The 23,451-nt window shown below is 40.0% G+C and overlaps 1 protein-coding gene across 1 annotated transcript in view; it reads right to left on the bottom strand.

The window, feature by feature from the left end:
* ryr2a (ryanodine receptor 2a (cardiac)) overlaps window positions 1-23,451 on the bottom strand; it is a 254,922-nt gene that overhangs the window by 182,321 nt on the left and 49,150 nt on the right. The window contains exon 2 of the mRNA XM_049562736.1: window positions 376-495. Coding sequence (XP_049418693.1) covers window positions 376-495 — 120 coding nt within the window. The remainder of the gene's footprint in view (window positions 1-375; window positions 496-23,451) is intronic.

The raw sequence follows: 23,451 nt of genomic DNA, 5'->3' as shown, positions 1-23,451 counted from the left end.
GGCTGGTGAAATAATACTGCATTAAAATATGAAAATATAAATGACTTTCTCTAAAATTTGAACATAGCAGAGAGCAGAGTAGAGCTGCAGAGATGCTGTCTGACTCCTCATTTAGAGGAGCAGTGCAACTTAATTGATTACTTCAGAAGTTTAAAGTGTAGTTCTGTTATATTCTCTGGGGGATTAAGAGGCAAATTGTAACTCTAAACTGAAGACTTTTTTAATTAAAATTACATGAATCGCCCCTTGTGTCTTTTCTGGAGGAATTTGCATTGCCATCACTCATTTATTTGGGGATTTCCTTTACTGTGTCACCTGACTGGCATTCTGTTGTTCATGTTGTCTAAGGGAGTGTATTAGAGCTTGTATCAGTACCTTGGAGTTGGAGATGGATTCAAGAAAGCAGAGTCTGTTTCCAAAGCCTTCAGCAGCCAGACAGAGTTTCTGTTGCTCCTTATGGATTGTGGCTGAGCACTGCAGGACCACCTCATCATCCTAAACACACACAGAGGTACAGTTACAAATCAAGACACTCAGTGACCCAAAGTCAATAACAGAGATTTTATTTTACTCATTGTAGGTGGTGGCTGAAAGCTGCAGAGTGATGTCATCTGTCTGACCATCACAAACACACACTTCCACATCGAGCCCTACACAGTTTAGCAACACATCTTATCACTGTGAAGAGTCAAAATATGTACACATACACATCTTGTAAGTAAATAAAGTAAATAATAATGAAGACTAAAAGTAGAATTTCTCCAATTCAAAAAAAGTATGAATCAAAGAGACTGGAGCAAAGAGTTGTTGCACCTACCCTTCTCTAAATTTATGAACAAAATGCACAGTCGACAATACAATAAATATAAAAATAGTTTCTCACACACACACACACACACACACACATTATATGTCTATTATAATGTTCTGTTAACTGCAATCTATTTATAGCATGCTAATGAAGCGCAATTTCTGCATTCATTTCTGTTTTGTACAATGTTAGAGTGAAAAAAACAGTATGGAAGCAACATGCAAAATTTTGGGTACCCCAAGACATTTGAGTGTTCAGACAACTTTTACCAGGGCCCCAGACCTTAATTAGCTTCTTTGGGCTATGGCTTGCTCACAATCATCATAAGAAAATGCCAGTTGATGCAAACTTGAAACTTTTATATGTTTGGAAAAGGGTACAGAATTTCATTTTTTAAAGATATTTTTAGGGCATTTTTTGCCTTTAATTGATAGGATAGTGAAGTTTGAAAGGGTGAGAGAGAGAGAATGACATGCAGCAAAGGGCCATAGGCTGGAGTCGAACCCGGGCCGCTGCGGCAACACCCTTGTACATGTGGCACCTGCTCTACCACTAAGCCACCAACGCCCCGAATTTCATTTAAAAAAAAAAAAAAACCCTGTCCAACTGTTAAACACAGAGGTGATTGATCATGCTTTGGGCTTGTGTTGCAGCCAGTAGCACGGGGAACATTTTACAGGTAGAAGGAAGAATGGATTCACTTATAATTCCAGCAAACTCTGGAAGCAAACATCATAGCATCTGTAAATAAAAAAGCTCAAGATGAAGAGAGGATGGCCTCTAAAACAGAACAATGATCCTAAACACACCTTGAAATCCACAATGGACTTTCTCAAAAGGCGCAAGCTGAAGGTTTTGCCATGGCCCTCACAGTCCCCCGACCTAAACATCATTACAAATCTGTGGATAGACCTCAAAAGAGCAGTGCATGCAAGACGACCCAAGAAACTCACAGAACTAGAAGCCTTTTGTAGGAAGAAATGCAGAAAATCCCCCAAACAAGAATTTAAAACTCTTAGCAAGTTACAAAAGGTGCTTAGAAGCCGTGATACTTGCCAAGGGGGCGCTACTAAATACTGACCATGCAGGGTGCCCAGACTTTTGTTTCAGGTCCTTTTCCTCTTTTTTTAATTTTGAAACTGTAAAAGATTGAAATATAAAAAATAAATATTGCTTAAAATATTGAAGAACTTTAACTTTTTACCTTTTGGTGATCAGGTCATCTTTTACTTGCTTAGCTATTCACAGTAAAATTTTTGACCAGGGGTGCCCAAACTTTCGCATGCAACAGTGCATGTATCTGTAACACTACTGCCACACAGGCACACATTTTAGCAATTTCAAATGTTCTGTAAACATGATGATCTCCTTCTGTGCTGTTGCACTTTGCCAATATAAAACCAGATTCAGTGACATCAAATAAACAGATAACCAGGTCTGTTCAGTCTAGATCAGGCAGATAATCATTTTCCATTCTCCTCACCATGTGCATTTTAATCAGGGGTTAGATCAACAGAGACAACACAAACTATCAACATACGCTCACTTTGTTACAAACACACACACAGGCCAAATGTAGTGCACACTGTGGCACAGTGCGTCTTGTGGCTATAATAGCTTCCTATCAGCCATTCAGACAATAACAGCACTACAACATGTCCTGCATTAGAGTGTTACAATTAATTAAAAACCTGTCTGCTCACATGTCACAGCAGCTAATCCTGCTGTAACTGAGATCTAATCAGCATACATCTGTTTATCTGCCTAATGTCTGTTCACCCATACATGGGCATGTGTACTAAAGTCTTCTCAGGAACTTCTCAGGAGTTTCTGTGAACATCATTTTAAGTAAGTGTCTGTGTGCAATTAACCATGGTTGGACAAAGGATATACCCCCATCAACCCCAACTTTCTTCCGATCTCTGTCCTGGTCTTACGTTGGGGCAAAGTCATCCACTCCTTAAATTCCTTGGCCAGAAGACAGAGATAAACAATTAAGTGAATGATAACGGAGAGGGAGTATGGCCTCAGTGGAACAGAAAAACCCTGGACAAGAAACTATATGAGTCTTTGGAGTCTTTAGTGGAGGTGTCAGAGAGGAGGATGCTAAGAAAACCACTCAGTATTCTAGACAACACCTCTCACATCCTGCATGCCACTCTGGAGTCATATCAGAGCACACTCAGCCGTAGGAGCACCACAGAACACTACAGGACATCTTTTCTACCTTTGGCAATCAAACTGTATAACTCCTCCCCCTTCTGTAGAGCGGAGAGCTGAAACAAGACACTGACAGCAAGATTAACCTACAATAGGTGCACTACAACTTTTTGCTCCTTAAACACTATATAGTTAGTTTCTATACAATATTTTGACTGATACTATATACTGATACACTATTGTTTTAAAAACTGGGCCCAGTTGGTGGTCCTGTCCTGCAGAACCCACTGGTTCTTCTGGTTGCTACTGGTTTGTGAGTGTTTATTGTTGTTATTGTGATTTGTGTTACCGTAATTGTAGTATTCTCTGGCACAAGAATTTCCTTCAGGATAAATCAAGTTCTGTTGAACTGAGTTGAACTGAACTAATTTGAACTGAATTGAATTGAATCGAACTGAAAGATAGTGGACTGTGTCTTACCATCAGTAGGTCTGATATCAATACCTAACAACTATAGATTATTGAAAATTTAAAGCCCCTCCACCTGTAACCCCAAGTGGCCACACCCTAACTAACTTCAAGACTTATTAACATTTAAACTGGTGGGTTATATATATATATATATATATATATATAACCCACCAGTATATATATATGTATATATAAATGTACTCCCCATACAGTCTATCTTGAACTGGGAAATTAGCTATAGAGACCAAAATCGTTTTTTGTACCAGGCTGTAAATGTAAACATGAGGGTCTATGACAGGGGTCGGCAACCTGTGCTATTAAAAGAGCCATTTTTGGTCAAAAAAAGAAAAAAAAAAAAAAATCTGAAGCCGAAAAACAAATTTGAGCCTTGATGGTATCTAAATTAGCCTATCAACATTACTAATGGCTCCAAATGAGCATTTATTAATATCTTTTACCACAAGCTGGCTCCTCTGCAGTGGGCTTTTCATGATCATTTGCTACTTTAACTTTGCAGCGTTGCCGGTGAAAGCAAAGAAATCTGTCCACTCCGCACACCATTAAGTTCTCTGTTTTCTTTTTTTAAATTTGGAATCCATTAGTTAGACTGGCTAGAGAGACTAAAGTAAAAAGAGCAAAATTTAGAGGAAAAGGTGCCAGGTCATAAATGTATGATGCACATTTTAGTTGAAGAAATACTAACTACACTTTAGAGAAGAAATACACTTTAGGCCTAGAACAATTATGTACAAATTTTTTTAAAAAAGTTATTTATTTCCCTTTCTTTTCTTTTTTTTAACAAACCCACAGGGAGCCACTGTAGATGTGATAAAGAGCCACTTGTGGCTCTGGAGCCGCAGGTTGCCTACCCCTGGTCTATAGGGATTGACTCGCTTTTGGAGTCAGCCTCAAGTGGCCATTTGAGGAACTGACAAATTTTTGGCACTTCCATGTTGGCGCAATTTTTTAGCACTGGCAGTTCCAGCTTGGTGGGAACGCATGGTCAGAGTCAGTGGACGAAACACTAATGAGCATGTGCAGTGCAATCTTTGGGTCTGATATCCAGTTCCTATTATACATCCAGGGGGAATACCTTATATGGTCAGAAGGTAGGTGGAGCCTGCAGGACAAGCAGCTCATATCTAGCCTGAAAATCTGAATTGCTTTTGAAGCTCATGCTTCACTTGTGCTATACGCCCACCAAAGTAACCTAAAGTCTATATTCCCTTTTTAAGGCAATTCTCTCATAAATCAGCATACATTATGATGAATTAGGGCTTCCTTTGTTGTTTCATCTTTTATAAGGGCTCTCTACCACTGGAAGATGAAAACAGACTCAATGTGGCTGGAAAATGGCCACAGAGTGAAGACCTCTCCCAGGGGCACAATTCTAGTGAATTGTCTGCAGTGTTTCTCTCAGGCTGCAGCTTGATGATGTTGGTGAATATACCGTTCAAGAAGAATACATTTTAATACATACAGCTGGAAATAACTAAATGTAATAGAGTTCCACTGGGGAACATTGTAGTTGTCATAAGCTGCCTCTGGAATTCATCAGTCACTGTGGTTCTGCTTAATTATCTAGACATGTGGGCTGAGGGAATACCATCATACACACACACACACACACACACACACACACACACAGAGCCATGTAAGGTTTGTTGGAAGCTGGCGTAATGCCTTAATGACTATTCTAATGTCTGGCACATAGAATCCCTCCTGCCCACACCCACATACATGCAGACACAAGAAACTGGGAGCTAGCTGAGATATCTGCAATGGCTATCATTAACATGAATAATGCCTTAGTGACATTTATAGTGGATGACACACACGCACACACAGATACTGTTCCCTACATGAAGATGTCTGGTGTCTGTCAGCAGTAGTTTGCATTCCAGCCTTCTATGGAGAGAGAGAGAGAGAGAAAATGGAAACGAGACAGACGCAGAGGGACTTATGATGATCAACAGCAGTCGTTTTGAGCAACATGTAGTAATTGCAAATTTGTAGCATGTGTGTCTAAGTATGTAGTCCACTCACTTTGACTGCAGTGGAAACCATTAAATAATCATTGAAAGGACGTGCCTCAAGCTGCATTTTCTCTACAGGCCACTAGAGGCTGATCTGATGCCTCTATGATTAAGGTTAAGTTGGTTTAGGGATAAACAGGATAGGTCCAAGAAGGCAAGAAGCAAGAAGGGGTCAGACAGTCTTTCAGGCTGTAAACAAGCATTCAGTTTTGCCAGATTAGATACAGTACATTTTTATTTACAGGTAAAATAGATAGTGAGCACATCTGCTAAAACACAAATGGTGCTAAACAGCACCGGAAAGTGGCCCTTTTTGCTTGTAATCATAGGCAAACCTTTTTTTGTGCCATACAGCACCCATGTTTTAAAAGGTATTACAAAGTGCATTTTTCCTAATAATGCTATACTGTACAAACCTAGATGCACCAAATATGTAATATATATTGTTTGTAAATTTTTGAGTGTAGGGGCCCTTGAATAATGCCAGATAATACCATGGACAAGCCAGTATGCTTCTAAATGGCACCTTTACTTAAAATATAAATGAATGACTGTTAAACATTTTTTTGTGAAATTTTGGCTTAAATGATTCAGAACCCTGTACTAAATGCTTACAGAGAAACACAAAACAACATGTTTTTAAACCTGGAAAATTGCAAGTACCCAGGGGCAAATAAGTTAAGAGCCATTGCTTTTAAGTGTTAACCTCTGATAATGCACTGTTTGTAGGTCATTTTATTTATTGCTTTCATTCTTTCTCCAGTAAACTAAACTAAGCTGAAGAACCAGTAGAGAACTTCTAAAGAACCATACAGGGGCTTTAAAGGTTCTTGACTTATTCTTCAGCTTAGTTTAGTTTACTGGGGAAAGAACCAGTAGAGAGGTTCTAAAGATCCAGTGCTTAAAAGGTTCTTTACTGTTTCTTCAGCATAGTTTAGTTTAATGTATTGGGGTATGAACCAGTAGAGAACCTCTAAAAACTGTACAGGGGCTTAAAAGGTTCTCTACTGGTTCTTCACCTCAGTTTAGTTTAGTTTAGTTTTAGTTCATTGGCAGCAGTGCTATTTATTTATTTATTTATTTAGCACCACTGAGGTACCAACATTTTTGTACAGGAAAACTGCAACAACAAGTTATCCAAATTAAAGAGCATGTCTTTTCCACATGTCCCGTGGAATAGAAGTGTTTTCTGACCTAAAGCCTCTATCAGCAGGATGGCATCATTTGTCTTTGCCTTCCAGCACCATTATAAATCGCCGTTGAAAATGTAATCTGTTACACTATGTATGAGGCTTGGTTAGATTTAGGCACAAAAATAACTTGGTTCGGGTGAGGGAAACATCATCATTTGAGTTACTATTACTATTTACTGACTGACCTACCCCACCCCACCTCCTCTATAATAATATCACCTAAATTCTTCCTTCACTCATGACAGACAGCTAGAGGGTTTTGTCACATAAGTATCATTTTGTTTTGGTGCACCTGCTAAAATGACAGTTGTAATCATGGCAAGTCAAAGTTGAACCAGGAAGTAGGTCTAGAAGGTCTTAAGTGTGATGGATGTTCAAATTGGTGGTAATTTCACTGACTTTGTTTTGTCTTCCAAATAACCTGGAAGGTTTTTTCAGCTTTCATGATCGTCTAACTAAACTAAATGCTGCTATCTGCTATATATGCCCTCAAGAAGGCAAACCATCTCCATTAATATATCTCTTTTTTCTTTTATGAGATTGTCAAAAGCAAACCTACAACAAATGATATGTTCATTATACATAAAATATATAAACTATAAATAAACTATTTAAAAAAAATCATTTTAATGAATAATATCTTATTTTATTTGCTATTTTTGTCATATACAAATTTGCTGTGGTTACTGGTAATATGTATGTTGATGCTGTCTAATGTCAAGTCTGTTTTTGATCATGTGACCATACTATAAAATATAGGTAGCTGTTTCAACATAATAGTGTGCAATGGGGCCCATCCTAACTACCATACACCACTGTCCTGATAGAACTACATAAAAAAAAATCATGTTCCTCTGCCTCCTTGTAGTGCTTCTAATTGCATTACCACATGAAAACAATCAATCAGAGCCAAGGAGTCTCTAATGCAGCTGTCAATCATTTCAATCACTGCTCATGAAAGGCAGTCAAACTGTCAAACGAGACAGCACTGATCAAATATGGATCAAGATTCTGCTACTGCATTGTCTATTTCTTGCCTCAAATGTTTTCAGAAACATATTTTAGTGTACTGTAAAATGATTGGCAGCGGACAGATTATCTGTTTCATTACTGTGTGGATGAAGCGCAGTTTAAGCAAATACACAGTTATTTTTATGAAAGTTACCAACTGTAGCTTTAACAAAAACAATATTCATTTCCCCTAATCCTCACCTTTTTTCTACAGCAAAAAAGCAGTACGAGTTTATAAAAAAACAAATTACACTTAATTGCATCTTCCAAACGTTTTTGGAGGTAAAATGATCTGTTTTCAAATAGCAAACTCTGTTTGGCAGTACAGTATATTGGTTTTCTGTATGTGTGTGCACATGCACAACAGCGGATAGAAATACACGTTATCAACATGTTGTTTCTACTGTATTCCACACTGGGCCACCAGAGGCTGCTGCAAGAGCCTCAGCATCCTCACTTCCCACACCTGCTGGAGTCTAGAAATTCTGATTAATGTCATGCAAAGAGTGTTATTGGAAGTCTTTTCTTCAACATTGCAAAGGAGGCATGGACCTCATTACACCAACACGTGACAGGAGAGCTGGTCATCAAGTTGCACTCTGAAAAGCCTGGAAATACGTTCAGGGAGTGAATGAACGGACCATGCATCCATTTCATGTGAAAAAAATGTAGACTAAAAAAAGATGTGGGATTCATGTATGTAGTTTCAATGCACAAGCATGGACCATCTTATATTACACAATATAAGGGTTTTAAAAAACATTTATAAGTGTGTTTTATGTGTGCGTGTTAGCCATAGTGACAGAATGGCTTCCCTTGCTTGAGAAAAACACTCTCTTAGGCTGCATCTGCCCTCCTCCCACACATACAGAAATAGACTGACATAAATTAGCATGTCTTCTACAGTCTACACAATCATACACATATACACACACACACACACACACACACACACACACACACACACACACACTCATACACAACTGTGTGCACAAGCATAAAAGCAACCTGAAAAACTAAATCAGAAATGTGCGCACACACGCACAAAAGCACATTAGAGTGCATGGTCAGTGCTCAAAAGCAGCACAGAGTTGAATACACACAGTCTTACACAACAGCTTATTTAACAGTAGCAGTCAGTGGAAACATTAAATACAACCTTCCTGAAACACAGTGCAGGATTGGAGGCAAGGGAGAGAGACAGACACACAGAGAGAGACAGAGAGAGATGCCACAGAGGCCTGTCTGTAGTCCAAAGGTAGACACGCAGCATCACAGACAGACACCACAACAACGAATAATCCTCCTCTGATACAAGAGAGAGGGAGAGAATGAGATTAAGAGTAAGAGAACAAAATATTGGGAAAGTAAACAACACTGTTAACATCTATAATCCCATCCACTGCGTCCACCAGTTCAAAGGTCAAGGATAGCACAGCAATTTTCTAAAACAGCTGCTCACTAGTTTTTTAGCAAACGGTATTCAAACAGGAGGACATAGTGCACTTGTTGGGGACTAATTTTAGCAGTGGATTGAGTTTTGAGTGGTCGGAGGACTAGAAAAGCACTTTACAAATGCTAGTCCATTTACCAATTCACATTTGGTGCTCTGGTGAGAATTTCAGGCAACAAGTATATTGAAATAAAAATAAACTACAGTGTGTGTACTCAGGGTAATGACAGAACATGTGACCCAGTGCAACAGTGTGGCTCACTGATCTGTTTTTAACAGTTTTTGGACTACAATGGAGCTCTTTGGCACAGAGGAAAAAGATCAGGCTTTGATACACACACAATACTTGCTGGTAGAATGTTGGTTTGCAACAAGCGGCAGCCTCCATGGCTTAAAAATGAAGCCAAAGCAGAAGTGTCAAAAAGTTCTTTAAATGGCTCCTTGAGGCTGACTTCAGAAGGGTTTAAATCCTCATAAACCCCCATGTTAACTTGTCCAACTTTACAGCAGAAATGAACATGTTTACAGTCTGGTACAGTACAAAAAACGGTTTTGGTCTCCATAGCTAGTCCTATAGTTTTACAATTTATTCAAGCTTTATTTTACGCAAAATTAAGGTCTGGCTGCTTTAAATGACCGGCTGTCTGCCCATAAGTGTCCTTGGCTTCTCAGTCAGAGCCACCCCTCGGTCCTCCACAGCTACAGCCTCTGGCCTAAATATGGTCACTTCTGACTCCAAAACACAAAGATGGCCACTGACGAAATGCCAAACTTAAGGCTTCAAAACAGGAGTCCACAAAACAGTGACATCACGGTAGCTACATTCATTATTTTTTTACAGTCAATGGTCTGCCTATGGGATTTGGCAAAAAGAAGAAAACACAGAATATGACCAAATGTATCCTTTAAAGGTCCAGTGTGTAGGGTTTAGTGGCATCTAGCGGTGAGGTTGCACACTACAACAAACTGAAACTTTACCTGTGTGCCAAGTGTGTAGGAGAACTACAGTGGGATACACAAAAACATATCTAGAGCCACTGTTTGATTTGTGTGTTCTGGGCACACTCCATGGAAGAGGACCTACTCCAAATGTAGAAATGGTACATTCTAAGGTAATGATAAAACACAATGATTCTTAGTTTCAGGTGATTATACACTAATGAAAACATAGTTATGAGTATTATATTCAATTTCTGCCAATATATCCTCTTAATTTTACACACTGGACCTTTAAGTACACAGAAAGGAAGGCCCTGTCCAAATACCCGCACTTGCACCCTTGTGCCCCTTTACTGCACGCTCCCGCTAAGGGGCGCAAGTGCGTAGGGTGTCCAAATTGTCTTCTGTTGTTATCAAGGGGTGCAAACCTGCGCCCTTAATGTACCCCTTCCGAAAGTGCGCATCAGACTTCACTTCGCTGAAGGATTTTACCCAGAATCCTCCTTAGTGTCGTGACGCCGTAACACTGCACAGCTGGCCGGTACAACTCACCATCTTCAAACGGTAACTGACGTGTCCGCGAGCCATTAACTCCGACTGACAACAACCGTTAGAGGAACATAACGTCAAACAACACACTGTGTGGACTTAATAATACATGACAGGGCGTTAATAATGAAATAATATACAGTTTACAGTTGACCTCAGGTTTGTATGATAGTCCACATCACTTTACAGTTTTGATTGTGTCTTTAATTATTATTATTTTATTACCGTATGTCTTTATAGTTTATTTTATATCACAATTTACCACAATTTATCCAAGCAAAAAATGTTTCAATAGTAATAACGGTAATCTAGGCTACGTTAACGGTAGAGTAAAAAAAGATGTTACAGCTAATATACACATTATTAACAGGTAAATTCAAGAGTAAAATTTAATTTAATTTACCTGTTGGTTGGGCATCAGCATCAATACTTAGATCTGATGTAGATGCCGCCTTCTCCTGCAGCTCCTAATCCTCCTCATCATTTGCTGATTGTATCTATTTATCATTTGCAGCTGCAGTGCTGCGAACAACGTTATTTCCTCTATTGCCATGTTTCATCTCCTAGGAGACGGACCAGCTGGACCCAAACGGAAGTGACGTGTACGCAACTGTCCCAATTCTTCTTTTTAAACAGCGTCGATCCCTTGCGCACTTACGCCCCTAACTGCATTTTTGGCAAGTGCACTTCAGGGAAGACCTCAGGGAGCGAGTGCGGGTATTTGGACAGGGCCAATCAGGACTTTTTGCAGTTCCATTTGCAACGGGAGGTCAGAATTTGTAAGTTCCCTGTCAGAAATTTCAACTGGAAGCCCCCCGAAGTTGGATTTCTGACTAGGAAAGTGGCAGGAAGCTCACCAACCTCAACCTCAAATCCAACATGGCTGCTCTATGCATCAACAGTAGTAAAAAGCTGTAATAATATACTGTTTGGTCACAACTCTGTCTCTTTTGTGTCGCAATAAAACAGTCACAAACACAGTACTGTTCTACTTCTATCTGTGGACATGTTTCTATTGTGTTTGTGTGCACAAAATACAGAGTTATATGTTGTTATCAACTAATATTCCTAACAATGGCTAACCTGGCACCCAGTTAACTTGAGTGTGACGTAATTCCCAGCTTTAACTTCTAATTTCCAAGGGAAATGGAAAGCAGCTTTGGTTAGCTAAGCTTAGCTTAAAGACTGAAACCAGGGTAAACAGCTAGATTGGCTCTTGGTCTAAAGTGAAAAAAAAAACACCCACTAAAGCTAACTAATTAACATGTTGTTATTTGTATGTCTAGACAGAACAAATAGAAAAATGTAAAAGTTAAACGCTGGAGCTATTCATTGGTGGACAACAGCTGGGCGTAGTGGCCGTGTGCAGCTTGTTGGAGTCTTGTCGAACAGGTTTGCTAGGTTTGGTACCAAGTGCTGCCTGCATGGACACACTGCTGTTTGTGAAGAAATAGCTTCCAGAAACCAGGACACAATTTGCCTAAGCTTGGCTAACTACGTCCTGATTACAGCTCTGTATTTAAAGCACAGACATGAGAGTAATCAATCAATCTTATCTCAATCTAAGAAACTAAGCAAATCATATTTCCAAATGTGAATGTAAACCCATTATTTTATCTTCTTTCAGTTCTAATTTGGGCTCCACCAACCCCAGAGGAAAAAAATTCTGGTTAGTATAGTAAAGCATTTAGCAGCCAATCTTTAACCAAAAAATAGAAAGAGAGCAGAATGGACATTCTAGTTCATAGCAGGAAGGTCAGAGGGGCAGCCATCTTTATTTGTGTCATTGCAAAGAACTGTGACTGCTGTAGCGGGCAAACTTCTGTATAAACCTACTTGCTGCAAACTCACTGAATTGAGGTTTTGCAGTAACAACTAAACGAGCAGCAAAGCAGCACAAAGCATGGGCATACAGTTCAATGTCCGATCTACTCTCATTCTATTTCTATGTCTGTTGCTTGCTGATGATCAGGCCCAAATGGAATCTGCAGGATTTTTAATTGTTTTTAGTTATGATCCAAAATGAAAATCTGGGAAATTCTGCAGATTTTTTTTTCTCATAATGTGATAGTCACTATTGTTTTGTGATGTATGGTGGGAAGTGTCTTGTGACTTTGTTTGTAATGTAACTTAATGTTGGAGGAGCCAAAGACAATTTTCCACTCAGGTGGACAATAAAGTTAATCTAATCTAATCTAATCTAATCTAATCTAATCGTCAATATCCATTTATAACAACAATTGTTTTTAAACAAAAATAATATCACACAATACATTAAAACCAAAAACTACCTCAAAAAGAATAAATAAAGCTAAAAGAACTACTTAGGAAATTTTAGTCGAAACTTTGAGTCTGAAATTTTATTTAATCATAAATACTTCAAGAAAAAGTAAAAAGTTGATTTTTTTTTTTGGAAAAGTCAATCAACAAAATGTGGCACACATGGCCATTAAAATGGAAGGTTCAATATGGAGCAGAGACAAAATGAATTTGCCAATCTATTAACAATCTATTAACAGTAAATCTTATTTCTGACTTTTCTTCTTACTACACCACTAACTTTGATTTTAAGACTAACTGAACACAACACATGCTTGTCACACATATGCACAAGGAGCTGGAGGACACAGTAACAACATTCTGATTTTTTTTTTCTGTGGAAAATTTGAGAAAAATCTGCAGAAAATCTGAGGAGTTTTGCAGGTGCAGATTTTGTACAGGCCATCTGATAAGCAGTATTCTGCAGTGTTGTTTTTAGAGCTTTTTCTCTAGAAAAAAAGCCTCCTGCTGCTGCTGGAAACCGTAGTGATGAGGGCTGTGAGACTGAACCAAAACAGTAAAGTGTGTGGCTGTCAAACCAAAACAATGAGCTGAAAGAAACTAAAATGCCCCGTAGAGCTGAGGGGAACTGCAGTCGGTGTTGAAATAATTTTATAAAATACATAATATTACGACAATTTTAATGATAAACTTGCAGTTTTAGTGACGCATGCCTAATTCTGGCCTCATATCAAAGCTATAGAGTGACACGTGTTGAGCAACTGTACATCCCTCTCTGTCATGAACATTATTTAGGTGACACAACCCAAAATGAAGTCTGTATCAAATCAAAATCTAACAGACTGATTTCAGCAGCTTCTGCTGCTGTAAGCTACTGCATGCGCCAGATCAGCCTGCTGTGTGTCAGTATGCACTGTAGTACTGTGTGTGTATGGTGTTTGTGTGAGTTGTATTCCAAGTATCCAGTGTTATAGAGCATCAGGGATTTGGAAGACACACACACATACACACACACACACACACACTGACAGTGGGCAGGTCAGCGGAGGAGGGTTTAAAAGCTTGGCACAGAGAGAGAGTGAGTGTGGAGGAGGGGAAAGCGTCAATGATGTAATCTGAGAAAAGCAGAGGGAAGAGGAGAGCAGAGAGGGATACACTTCATTCTGATCAGAGACTGCTATACCCTGAAAAAATACTGATCATCATTCACGTAATTTTTATAATTCACATTAGGTTAAAGATGATTAGTTTATTTAAAATACTATTTAGTAAACTTTTGATCTGACCATCTCCTTTTTAACAGAATAAAGGCTGATGACATTACCTGATCTCCATATCACTAACTGTGATATTTACCTGTGATATTTTTTTTCAAATCAGTCACCTACAGTTATGTTCCTATAATGCTTTTCTTCAAACAGATATGACATCACATTACCTGTAGATTACCACAATTAAAGAAGCAACTTTTTTCCACATCCCCATTTGAATTACAATGAATCGTAAAAAAGAAATATTGCAATACTCAAGTGATTCAATTTGATAAGATGATAGTCACTGAAACTGTCCAATCAGTGAGTCACCTCTCAGTCTTTACAACTTCATGTTTCCTCCTCTTGATTTATTTGGAAAAGACGGTGTGAACATTAACTGGGCCAGAGCTACAAGGAAACGATGGATCATTTTTTGTTTTGGTACCGACCAAATGAACCGAACTACAGGCGTGAACGCACCTTTTAAGTCCAATACTACCACAGACAGCTCTGTTCTGCTCTGCTCTTCTTCTCTGTTGTGCCAGGGCTCGTTGGGGAATTGGATTTGAACATTGGTTTTGTCCTGGGCAACTTGACGGTACATCTTTGGGAGACCATGAGAACATCTCTGCAGATACCACCTGCTGCTGGACAACAGGTAAAGAGATAGCTGTATGATCTTTTCCCTGAGGTTTGCAGCGGTGGGTAGAAACACCACTACAAGTAATGCACTCAAGTAAAATAGTAGTTTTTCAAAAAGTACTATTTAGAGAGTACTTTTCATGTACTAACTATACTTCTGCTCTTTAATCAGTATTTTGGAGCCAGCACTTCTTTTTGCCATTTATACCTTTGTTAGAACTGGTAGATTAATCAGTGGTTGCGCTCATAAATCCAATCTGAGGCCCTGCACCAAAATAAGCGTGTTGTTGTTCAAACAAATAAAGCTTTCTTTTTCTATATGAATTAACTAAAGGTCAAGTTTAGCACATTCAGTGCAACTGGCAATCTGCTGCTCTGATTGTGGTGCTTTGTATAAATAAATGGTACTATATTCTAACAGCACTCCAAATATACGGAAAGTTCAGTTTGTGTCAGAATGCACTCATTGCATTGTGGGCCATTGTAACAAACTTTGCACCACAAAGATGAACATATTTCCACTGGTAACATTTAAGTTAAATTATGAACTGAAATTACTGCCCCACAGTTGTATGCCTCCATACAGAAGATCTATATAATCAGCACAGTTTCAAGGTGGGCACACAAGATGAGTGTCACCAATTCAGTATCTGACCAAATAGTTTCCCTTCAGTTCCTGATATATGATGTTGAATAATGGCCAGGAAAATATTTTATGCAGAACACTATGTCACAGTGAAGTTGATCTTTAAGCTTTTGGATATAAAATGTAATCACTTCATTATTTTATCCTGTTAGATGTTTGTGTGATGTTTTGTCATAATTAGCATATGAATTCTTCAGTTATGGCTGAGGTCACACTGACCTTGACCTTTGTACAGAAAATTCTAATCAGTTTATTCTTCAGTCCAATTGTATGTTTGTGTCAAATTTTTTAAAAATCCCTTCAGATGTACTTCAGATATTGTGATTTCGACAATGAGACAGATGCAAGGTCACAGTGACCTTGACCTGTGACCACCAAAATCAAATCAGTTCATTGTTCAAGTAAACATTAGTGCCAAATTTTTAGGAATTCCCTCAAGGTATTCTTGAGATAACACGTTCACAAGAGTTACACAGATGAGGTCATATAGACTTGACCTTTGACCTATGACCACCAAAATCTATAGCAGAGCTACAACTATAATTTGTTTAATTGAGTGGTTCCAAACTGGTGGTCCAAAAGTGGGTCATCACTCCATTCTGAATGGACTGCAAGTAACTCGCAAACCTGTCAAGTTTGTCAAAATAACACTTTATTTTTAAGTACAGTGAATTTCTGGCACAGAGTTTTTATTTTGAAATTCAGTTTCCTGCTGAAGAGTGTGTCACTAATGGACAGCTACTTTACAGAGACAACAAATTAGCTCAACAACATAGGCAACCACAAGTATGACGTTTGAACTTGAGCTACATAACTAATCAACTAATCTGGAAAATAATCAGCAGATTTGTCGATAATGAAAATAATCTTCAGTTGCTGCCCTAGAGAAAAGAGTTTCAGTGTTCTACCCACCACTAGAGGTTTGCATACAGTAGTAAACTCCATGTGACCCAATCACAGATGGGGTGACAGATGGGGCTAGGAATGAACATATGCATCGACTAATAGAAGTGTTTGGTTGATTATTTGATGCAATCCTAGCGGTACATCTTGTAAAATCCGCATCTGGCCAGGCTACCACGGACTGTATGGGAAACATAGTCGTAGGCTGTGATTAGGCTGCCTGTTCTTCTTAAACTTGAGATGACCCCCTTATTCTCTGTACCTGGATCTCACTGTTTTCGGGATGGTATGGTGTTAGGAACGTCTGTAGTACCTGGGTTTGATTGACCTTTTACATAGTCTGTTGATATGAGCTAAATGAGTGGTGTCCTTCTTATTCAGCCAGGTGCTATTTCTCAGAAAAAATTAACACGTGTTCCCCATACAACTAAAAAGATGGTTTGATCTTGTATCAGTCCCCGTGAACTAACTCACCAACTATCTGCAGGCCCTCATATTTATTACATGTATAATTCTAAACAGAGATTAATATATTGGATGTTGTGATTTCAACCTGAGGTCATGCATATGAGGGGCAAGGACAATGTTGTTGCTGAGGCATGTATTTATACCTGAATAATGTTTCATTATGTTCTCATTATTCACTGTTTGTCACCTTGCAGGCTTGTGGCTATAAAAGGAAGCATGTGGAGAGGCAGAGCTCTCTGTTTCATTGGTGGAGTTAATTTCATATTGTTCTTATTTATTAGTTTGGTCTCTAGTAATAATATTTCCATTTTTATTTGGGAGTAGTGCAACTGAACAGCTGTTTTGAAAGTCAATTTTCCTGGTAATCTTTTGTTGTGGCATGTTAATATCTTGTACTCTCTGGCTGAGCCACAGAAAAGCAAAAAACAGTTACTGCAAATTGCTCCAGTACAAACTGCTGAAATTGTAAACAACACCTTAGAACTTCATTTTAAGCAAGTGCTCCAATACTCTATACTTGTGGCATATACATGGTCTATATCAAAATGCTAAGATGAGCCTGGTATTGTGATATCCATCATCCATCCATCCATCCATCAGTTTTCATCTGCTTATCCAGGGCCAGGTTACAGGGGCAGCATGCCAAGCAAAGCACCCCAAGTCCAAACGAAAGAGCAGCAGCTCTACTCCAAGCTCCCTCCAGATGTCTGAGTGCCTCACCCCTTCTCTAAGGCTGAGCCCTGCTATCCCATAGAGGAAACTCATTTCGGCCGCTTGTATTTGCGATCTCATTTTTTCAGTCACTACCCAAAGCCCGTGACCATAGGTGAGGGTTAGGATGTAAATAGACGGATATACCACTTCACCCCCCTGCAGTCCCAACCGGTGAAAAGATACAAAATCCTCAAAACTCGAACAAGTAGACTGAGAAACAGTTTTATCCCCCAGGCCATCAGACTTTTAAATGACAGGAAACGGTAGCTGTGCAATAACATGACACTATGCACTTCATTGCAGTGCAATAACACAGCATTATGCACTTTACTAGAGTGATGTACTAGTCCTGTTTTTATAGATTATCAATTGGTTTTAGGTAGTAGTGATTGCTTTTAGACTTGGTTTTAAGGTGCTGTCATTGTTTTGTCTTGTTTTTTTTTTATTGGTGGAGCTTCCCAGACTAAAAATTTCACATGTATGTACCCAGTGCTACTAAGTGACTAATAAAGCTGAACTGAACTAAACTGAACTTACGCCTCAGCTCCCTCTTCACCACAATAGTGCAGCACAGCGCCTGCATCACTGCAGATGCTGCACCAAACCACCAATCTATCTCACGCTTCATTCTACAACACCTCAAGATACTTGAACTCCCTCGCTTGGGGCAGTAACTCTCTCCCAACCCAGAGAGGGCAATCCACTGTTTCCTGGCGGAGGACTATGGCCTTGGACTTGGAGGTGCTGACTCTCAGTGCCTGCTGGAGGTCATGGTGTGATGAAGCTAACAGAACCACATCATCTGCAAAAAGCAGAGACGTAATTCTGAGGTTTTCAAACTGAAACCCCCGGTATTATAATACTAATTATTATTTTTCTTGTCAGTCCATATGAAGGTGGGTGATGATATGAAGATTAACATCATAAAAGCTCCCAAAGAGTGAAGCCAAAAGATCCTGACCCCGCCCCCTCCATGTTAGTGGATGGGACATGGGTCAAAATCAAAGTACAAGTCCCATAAATTTTTCCTAAAGATGGTTTGTGTCTCTCTGTCTTCTGATGAGTTTGGTTTTAATAAGTTATTTGATGCTGTGCAAAGGGGGTGTGACATCATATTTGACAGCTGTGTGTGTCAGTTTATGTGCCAGTGATCCATGGCACTGCTCGCGACTGGGCTGGAGGGCCATATGGGCAAGAACTCAATACTACGACTCCTCATCCATACTGCTACTGCGCAGACTCTGGCTCCAAATGATGAAGATGACAGCACCCGTATCAAGAATACTTTGGCGTTATTTTTGTACAGTGGGAGGAAGTGGATACGTGGTGTCCATGAGTTGTGCCCACATAGCTGAATGCATCTACTGTAAGCTGCTTATATTAAAAATCTCAGCTAAATGACTGTATTTTAAAAAGCTGTTCTTCGTTTTACTTTTACATCAATGTGATTTGCTGTCTTTATGTTTAAGCTATTTGTACAAATACTCAAGAGATTCAGGAAGATGTGACTGCTTTTCTTTGATTTGGTTTTGACAAGAATTAAATCTTAAGCTAAAAGTCATGTCCCACTCATATGATTTCCCACTACATCAACACTCCACTACATGTTCTGACACAATCCCATCCAGCTGGCCCCAGAAAGACCACGCAAACTCACAATTGCCAGCAGGATTTGTAGGATTTTGACTTTAACCATACAACTGCTGCCAACATTTCTCTGACAGCAATAATACATCAGGCAAACACCACACACACACACACACACACACACACACACACACACACACACACACACACACACAACCAAAAAGAGGACTGGCCAGTGACATTCCTGGCATAATACCAAATGTCTCTGTAATTACAACAACAGAGGAGCACTGGCTGCCCCACACTAAGCTGGACTTCAAGAAGGACATTGATATTGGGAGAAAAAGTGATGCTGGCAAAAAAGTAAGAGACACAGATAAATGTGGTGGGGTTAAGGCAGGGAGGTGCAGCCAGTTGTTATGTAAGCCATGTCTTTATGTGGGAGTGAAGACATATGGCTGAGCTAAGAAGGAAACCATTTCACTGAAAGCATCCTACACTCCCAACAAGAAGGCATTTATGAGGTGTTTTTGGTCAGATTTGTGGTAATTCATCCCAGGGGGGGTATGAATGATAAATGGGTGCACGAAAATCAGACATTTCCCTAAAATAACAAAAAACAAAAATGTCCACATCATTGTGATTGCAGAAAAAAGTGAAGATATTACCAAAGTGGATAGGATTCCTTTACAGGGGACCCTGAATGTATGTAGGCCAGCGTCCATGGTAGTACATCTGATTAGGGATGCATGATAACATCATCACGTCATCAGTATCGGCTTATATTGTCTTTAAAATTAAATATCGGAATCAGCCTACATGATGATAATATTGGTACATCAGCAATATTGGCCAGTATCGCTTTTAAAATAACATTCAGAGTCGGCCAACATGCTTTTTCTCATTTTGCACAATGAATGAATATTACATACATTGCCTGTTACATGCAGTGTCTTTTCAAATTAGAGCTCAATTTTCACATGAAATGAACAGTTTCCACTCGGTATGCATACAGTCTTTTTCAAAATAAACTAGGTCAGAAAAACACCTTGTATTTATGGTAATTTCCTCATGCAACAAAAGCATGTGGTTAGGTTTATAAAAAAAAAAAAATCATGGTTTGGCTTCACATTCATACGGGAAGCATACATCAGGCTCCTGGGTGAAAGTGCAGTGTTTGTTGGCCCTATCAACCACCCCTGCAGCCTGCCCTACAGGGACTTATGTTTATTGAAGACGTTTCAAACTGTCGGACATCATACTGCAGCAAAAGGATGGCTTTTCTCACTGGCGTCTGATGTGGAAATCACTGACCAAGCGGCAGTATTTGACAACTTCGGAATAAGACAGTGTTCGACAATGACATCCCTAGGAATGTCCCCTCAAAGGCCAAAATTCCATTTGTACACAAAAAATATGAAAATCTGAAAGGTAGATTGCCATGATATTTAGTGAACATATTCTTACTCCTCAGAGGATGAATCCTTTCCATTTTACATACTTCATGTTTTCCTTTCACCTCTCTCATCATTTCTTGTAGTGCCTCCCTCAGCCCTCAGTAAGTAACTACTAATAAAGCTCTAAGAATAGCAAACTTGTCAGTATATTGTTCATTCCACCCCTCTTCAGTTTTCATACTTATTTCTGCAATATTACATCATACCTCTTTGAACAAAATCTGTCCCTTTCTATTCGTAAGCTTTGTTCAATTTTCACACAATAAAATATTAAAGCTCTCACATCTTGTCTTTTCAAAGCTGGATTGGATTTAGAAAGCTTGTCCGTTTGTCTGTCTGTCTTCAGACCACACAGGGTCAACAGTAGAGGTAGCAGGGAGCGGTTAAGGACAAGGACATTGCAGAGGGAATTGTACATTACAGATAAGAAGAAAACACATAAAAATAAAACATTTATTAAATGTAGTGTATGTTCATTGTATGGTGGAGTATTATGAAAAACTAATCCTGATGTTCTCCATACTGTGCTCTTAAGGGATGTCGGTGGGGTTGGTTGTGTTGCACTTGGCCAACGACAGTAAATAATAGATTCTTTTCCACATTACCTGGTCGGTCAATGATGTCATCTTTCCACTGAACATCAAAGTTCATTATCGACTCTGGAAATGGCATATCGACAAAATAATCTCAACTCGAGGGGCTCTGTGCACTTGTGTTAGACACTGTGACAATCACAGCAATAACATTTGCATATTTGCATATTTGTTTATATGGGTGTGCCTTTACCAAAAAAGTGACTTAAATATTATTAACACAAGCTCTCAACCTGCTGTGAGCAGATGAGCAGCAGAATGTGCAGGAAACAGCCATTCTTGGCACCATGATTGTAGTGCACCACTGGATCAGCTTCACCACACCCTCTATCACCCCACAGCAACACACCAAGATACCAAACAGGCACAGGCCAGGACTGTGCTCTGTGCTGTGCGGCAACACCTTGAGCTGGAATTTTATTTAACCCCTGAAAGTCGGAGATCGAATAGTCAGTCGGAGACCCCTCAGTCAACTGATATTGCTTCAAATCAGGCAGTCTTCTTTTTTGCTAGTCAGTGTGTTGTGCAGTGTACTTCTGGGGATACTTTAGTCCCCAGATTTTGCTGCAGAGTGAGCGCTCTTGACTTTCATGCTATTCTTTCGTACAGCGAGCTGCAGACATGATGCAGCGGCACAGGGGAGTAATGCCGGGTGCACAACCTATTTTTCCTGTTTTAACGGAGCATTTCCCCAACGCGACTAGGTTAATTGTCCATAGGTGTGAATGTGAGCGTGAATGGTCTGTCTCTATGTGTCAGCCCTGCGATAGTCTGGCGACCTGTCCAGGGTGTACCCTGCCTCTCGCCCGATGTCAGCTGGGATAGGCTCCAGCCCCCCCGCGACCCTCAAGAGGATGAAGCGGTTAGAAGATGAATTTCCCCAACGCATTCTCCACCCCCAGAACAATGCCGCGAGGTTCCGTCGTTGACGGACCTGGCCGGATGAGGGCGGTTAGCTAGTGTGCTGTCGGCGAGAGCTGTTAGGGAAGTCATATAGCAGAAGAGCTAGCAATATCTTCCTGCAAAGATCTCTCATGTTGTCTGTCACTGTACCAACTGAACTGAGAGTTGAGTAGTGTACTATTGAAAGAGCTGATATATAGGTGCGAAATGGGCTATGGAAATGAGAGCAAAATTCAAAAATATAGATTAATTATCAACCGCATAGAAATCAACCTATGGTCAACAATCACTTTTAATAGTGGAAAAAAAGCTTATGCTTATTTTTCTTTTGCATAAATAAATGAGATATTGTTTGTTTACTACTGTGATTGCAATTCATTTCCTACTTCAGGCACCGTGACGCTCCGTTTCTCCCATGTTATTAATGCCCAAGTAGGAAAAATCCAACACCTCCACAGTCCGATGGTTAACAGAACCACTGCCGTGCTGCGCGCCAGGTCCATTACTATCCGTCATTTTCACCTCCACTGGAATGAATGAAGTGCAACACACACTACCGCCGGCGCGGCGCTGTGGCCGTCAAGTGCCGCCCCCCAACACACATTGGCAGTGGCGCGCAGCAGCGACGTCGACACTAAAGTGTATTTCCCACCCCAGCCCGCTAGGTGGCTGTACCTACACTAGTTGCCAACGGTTGCCAACTGCTAGTAATGGAAGAAGAAGAGGAAAAACTTTGAGGCAACAACAACAACTTGGATTTCACGGGTGAGTTTCTTATCAAAATCGTCTTATTAAAAATTTGAAGCAACCGGAGTTGATACTACGGCGGCCGAGACGTACATAAAAGGCTTTTCTTGCAGCGCCCGCTGCGCTGGAAATAGAGCAGTGGGCTGAAGCAGAGCGGCGCGGCGCGTCAGCCGGCGCCGGTGTGGGTTTGTTCATAGAATATAATGGAGGTGGGCGTTTTGACGTATGGCGTATAGTGGCGGTGTGTGTTGCACTTGACTTCCGGTCAGCGTCAATCCGTCAATGCATTAGATTGTACACCTACAGTAAAAACTTTCCACCTTAAGCAGATACGCTCCTATTCTTGTGAATAGCTTCGTTTCCACAGCGAGCACCGCACAGTGTCTCTGGAGCGTCCCAGAAATGCCACGGTGCTCTGCTTCATCGGAGAAACGTGCCAGGTATGTTTTCCAGTGACTGCGCTTCCATTGCACGTCAAGCCACGTAGCTCAGATCGCACCAAACCTGAAATGGAACGCACACATTATCAGGTGAATTTCAAAATACAACACAATGTACGGACTTCGGATTGTAAACTCTCGTTTTTTTGAAAATCGTGAAGTAATGTTGATGTGAACAGCAAGGCGATCTCAAGT

Source organism: Epinephelus fuscoguttatus, linkage group LG20, assembly GCF_011397635.1.
Source record: "Epinephelus fuscoguttatus linkage group LG20, E.fuscoguttatus.final_Chr_v1".
NCBI classification, from domain to species: domain Eukaryota; kingdom Metazoa; phylum Chordata; class Actinopteri; order Perciformes; family Serranidae; genus Epinephelus; species Epinephelus fuscoguttatus.
The sequence above is the reverse complement of the archived record's forward strand: the minus strand, read 5'-3'. Positions and strand labels throughout refer to the sequence as shown.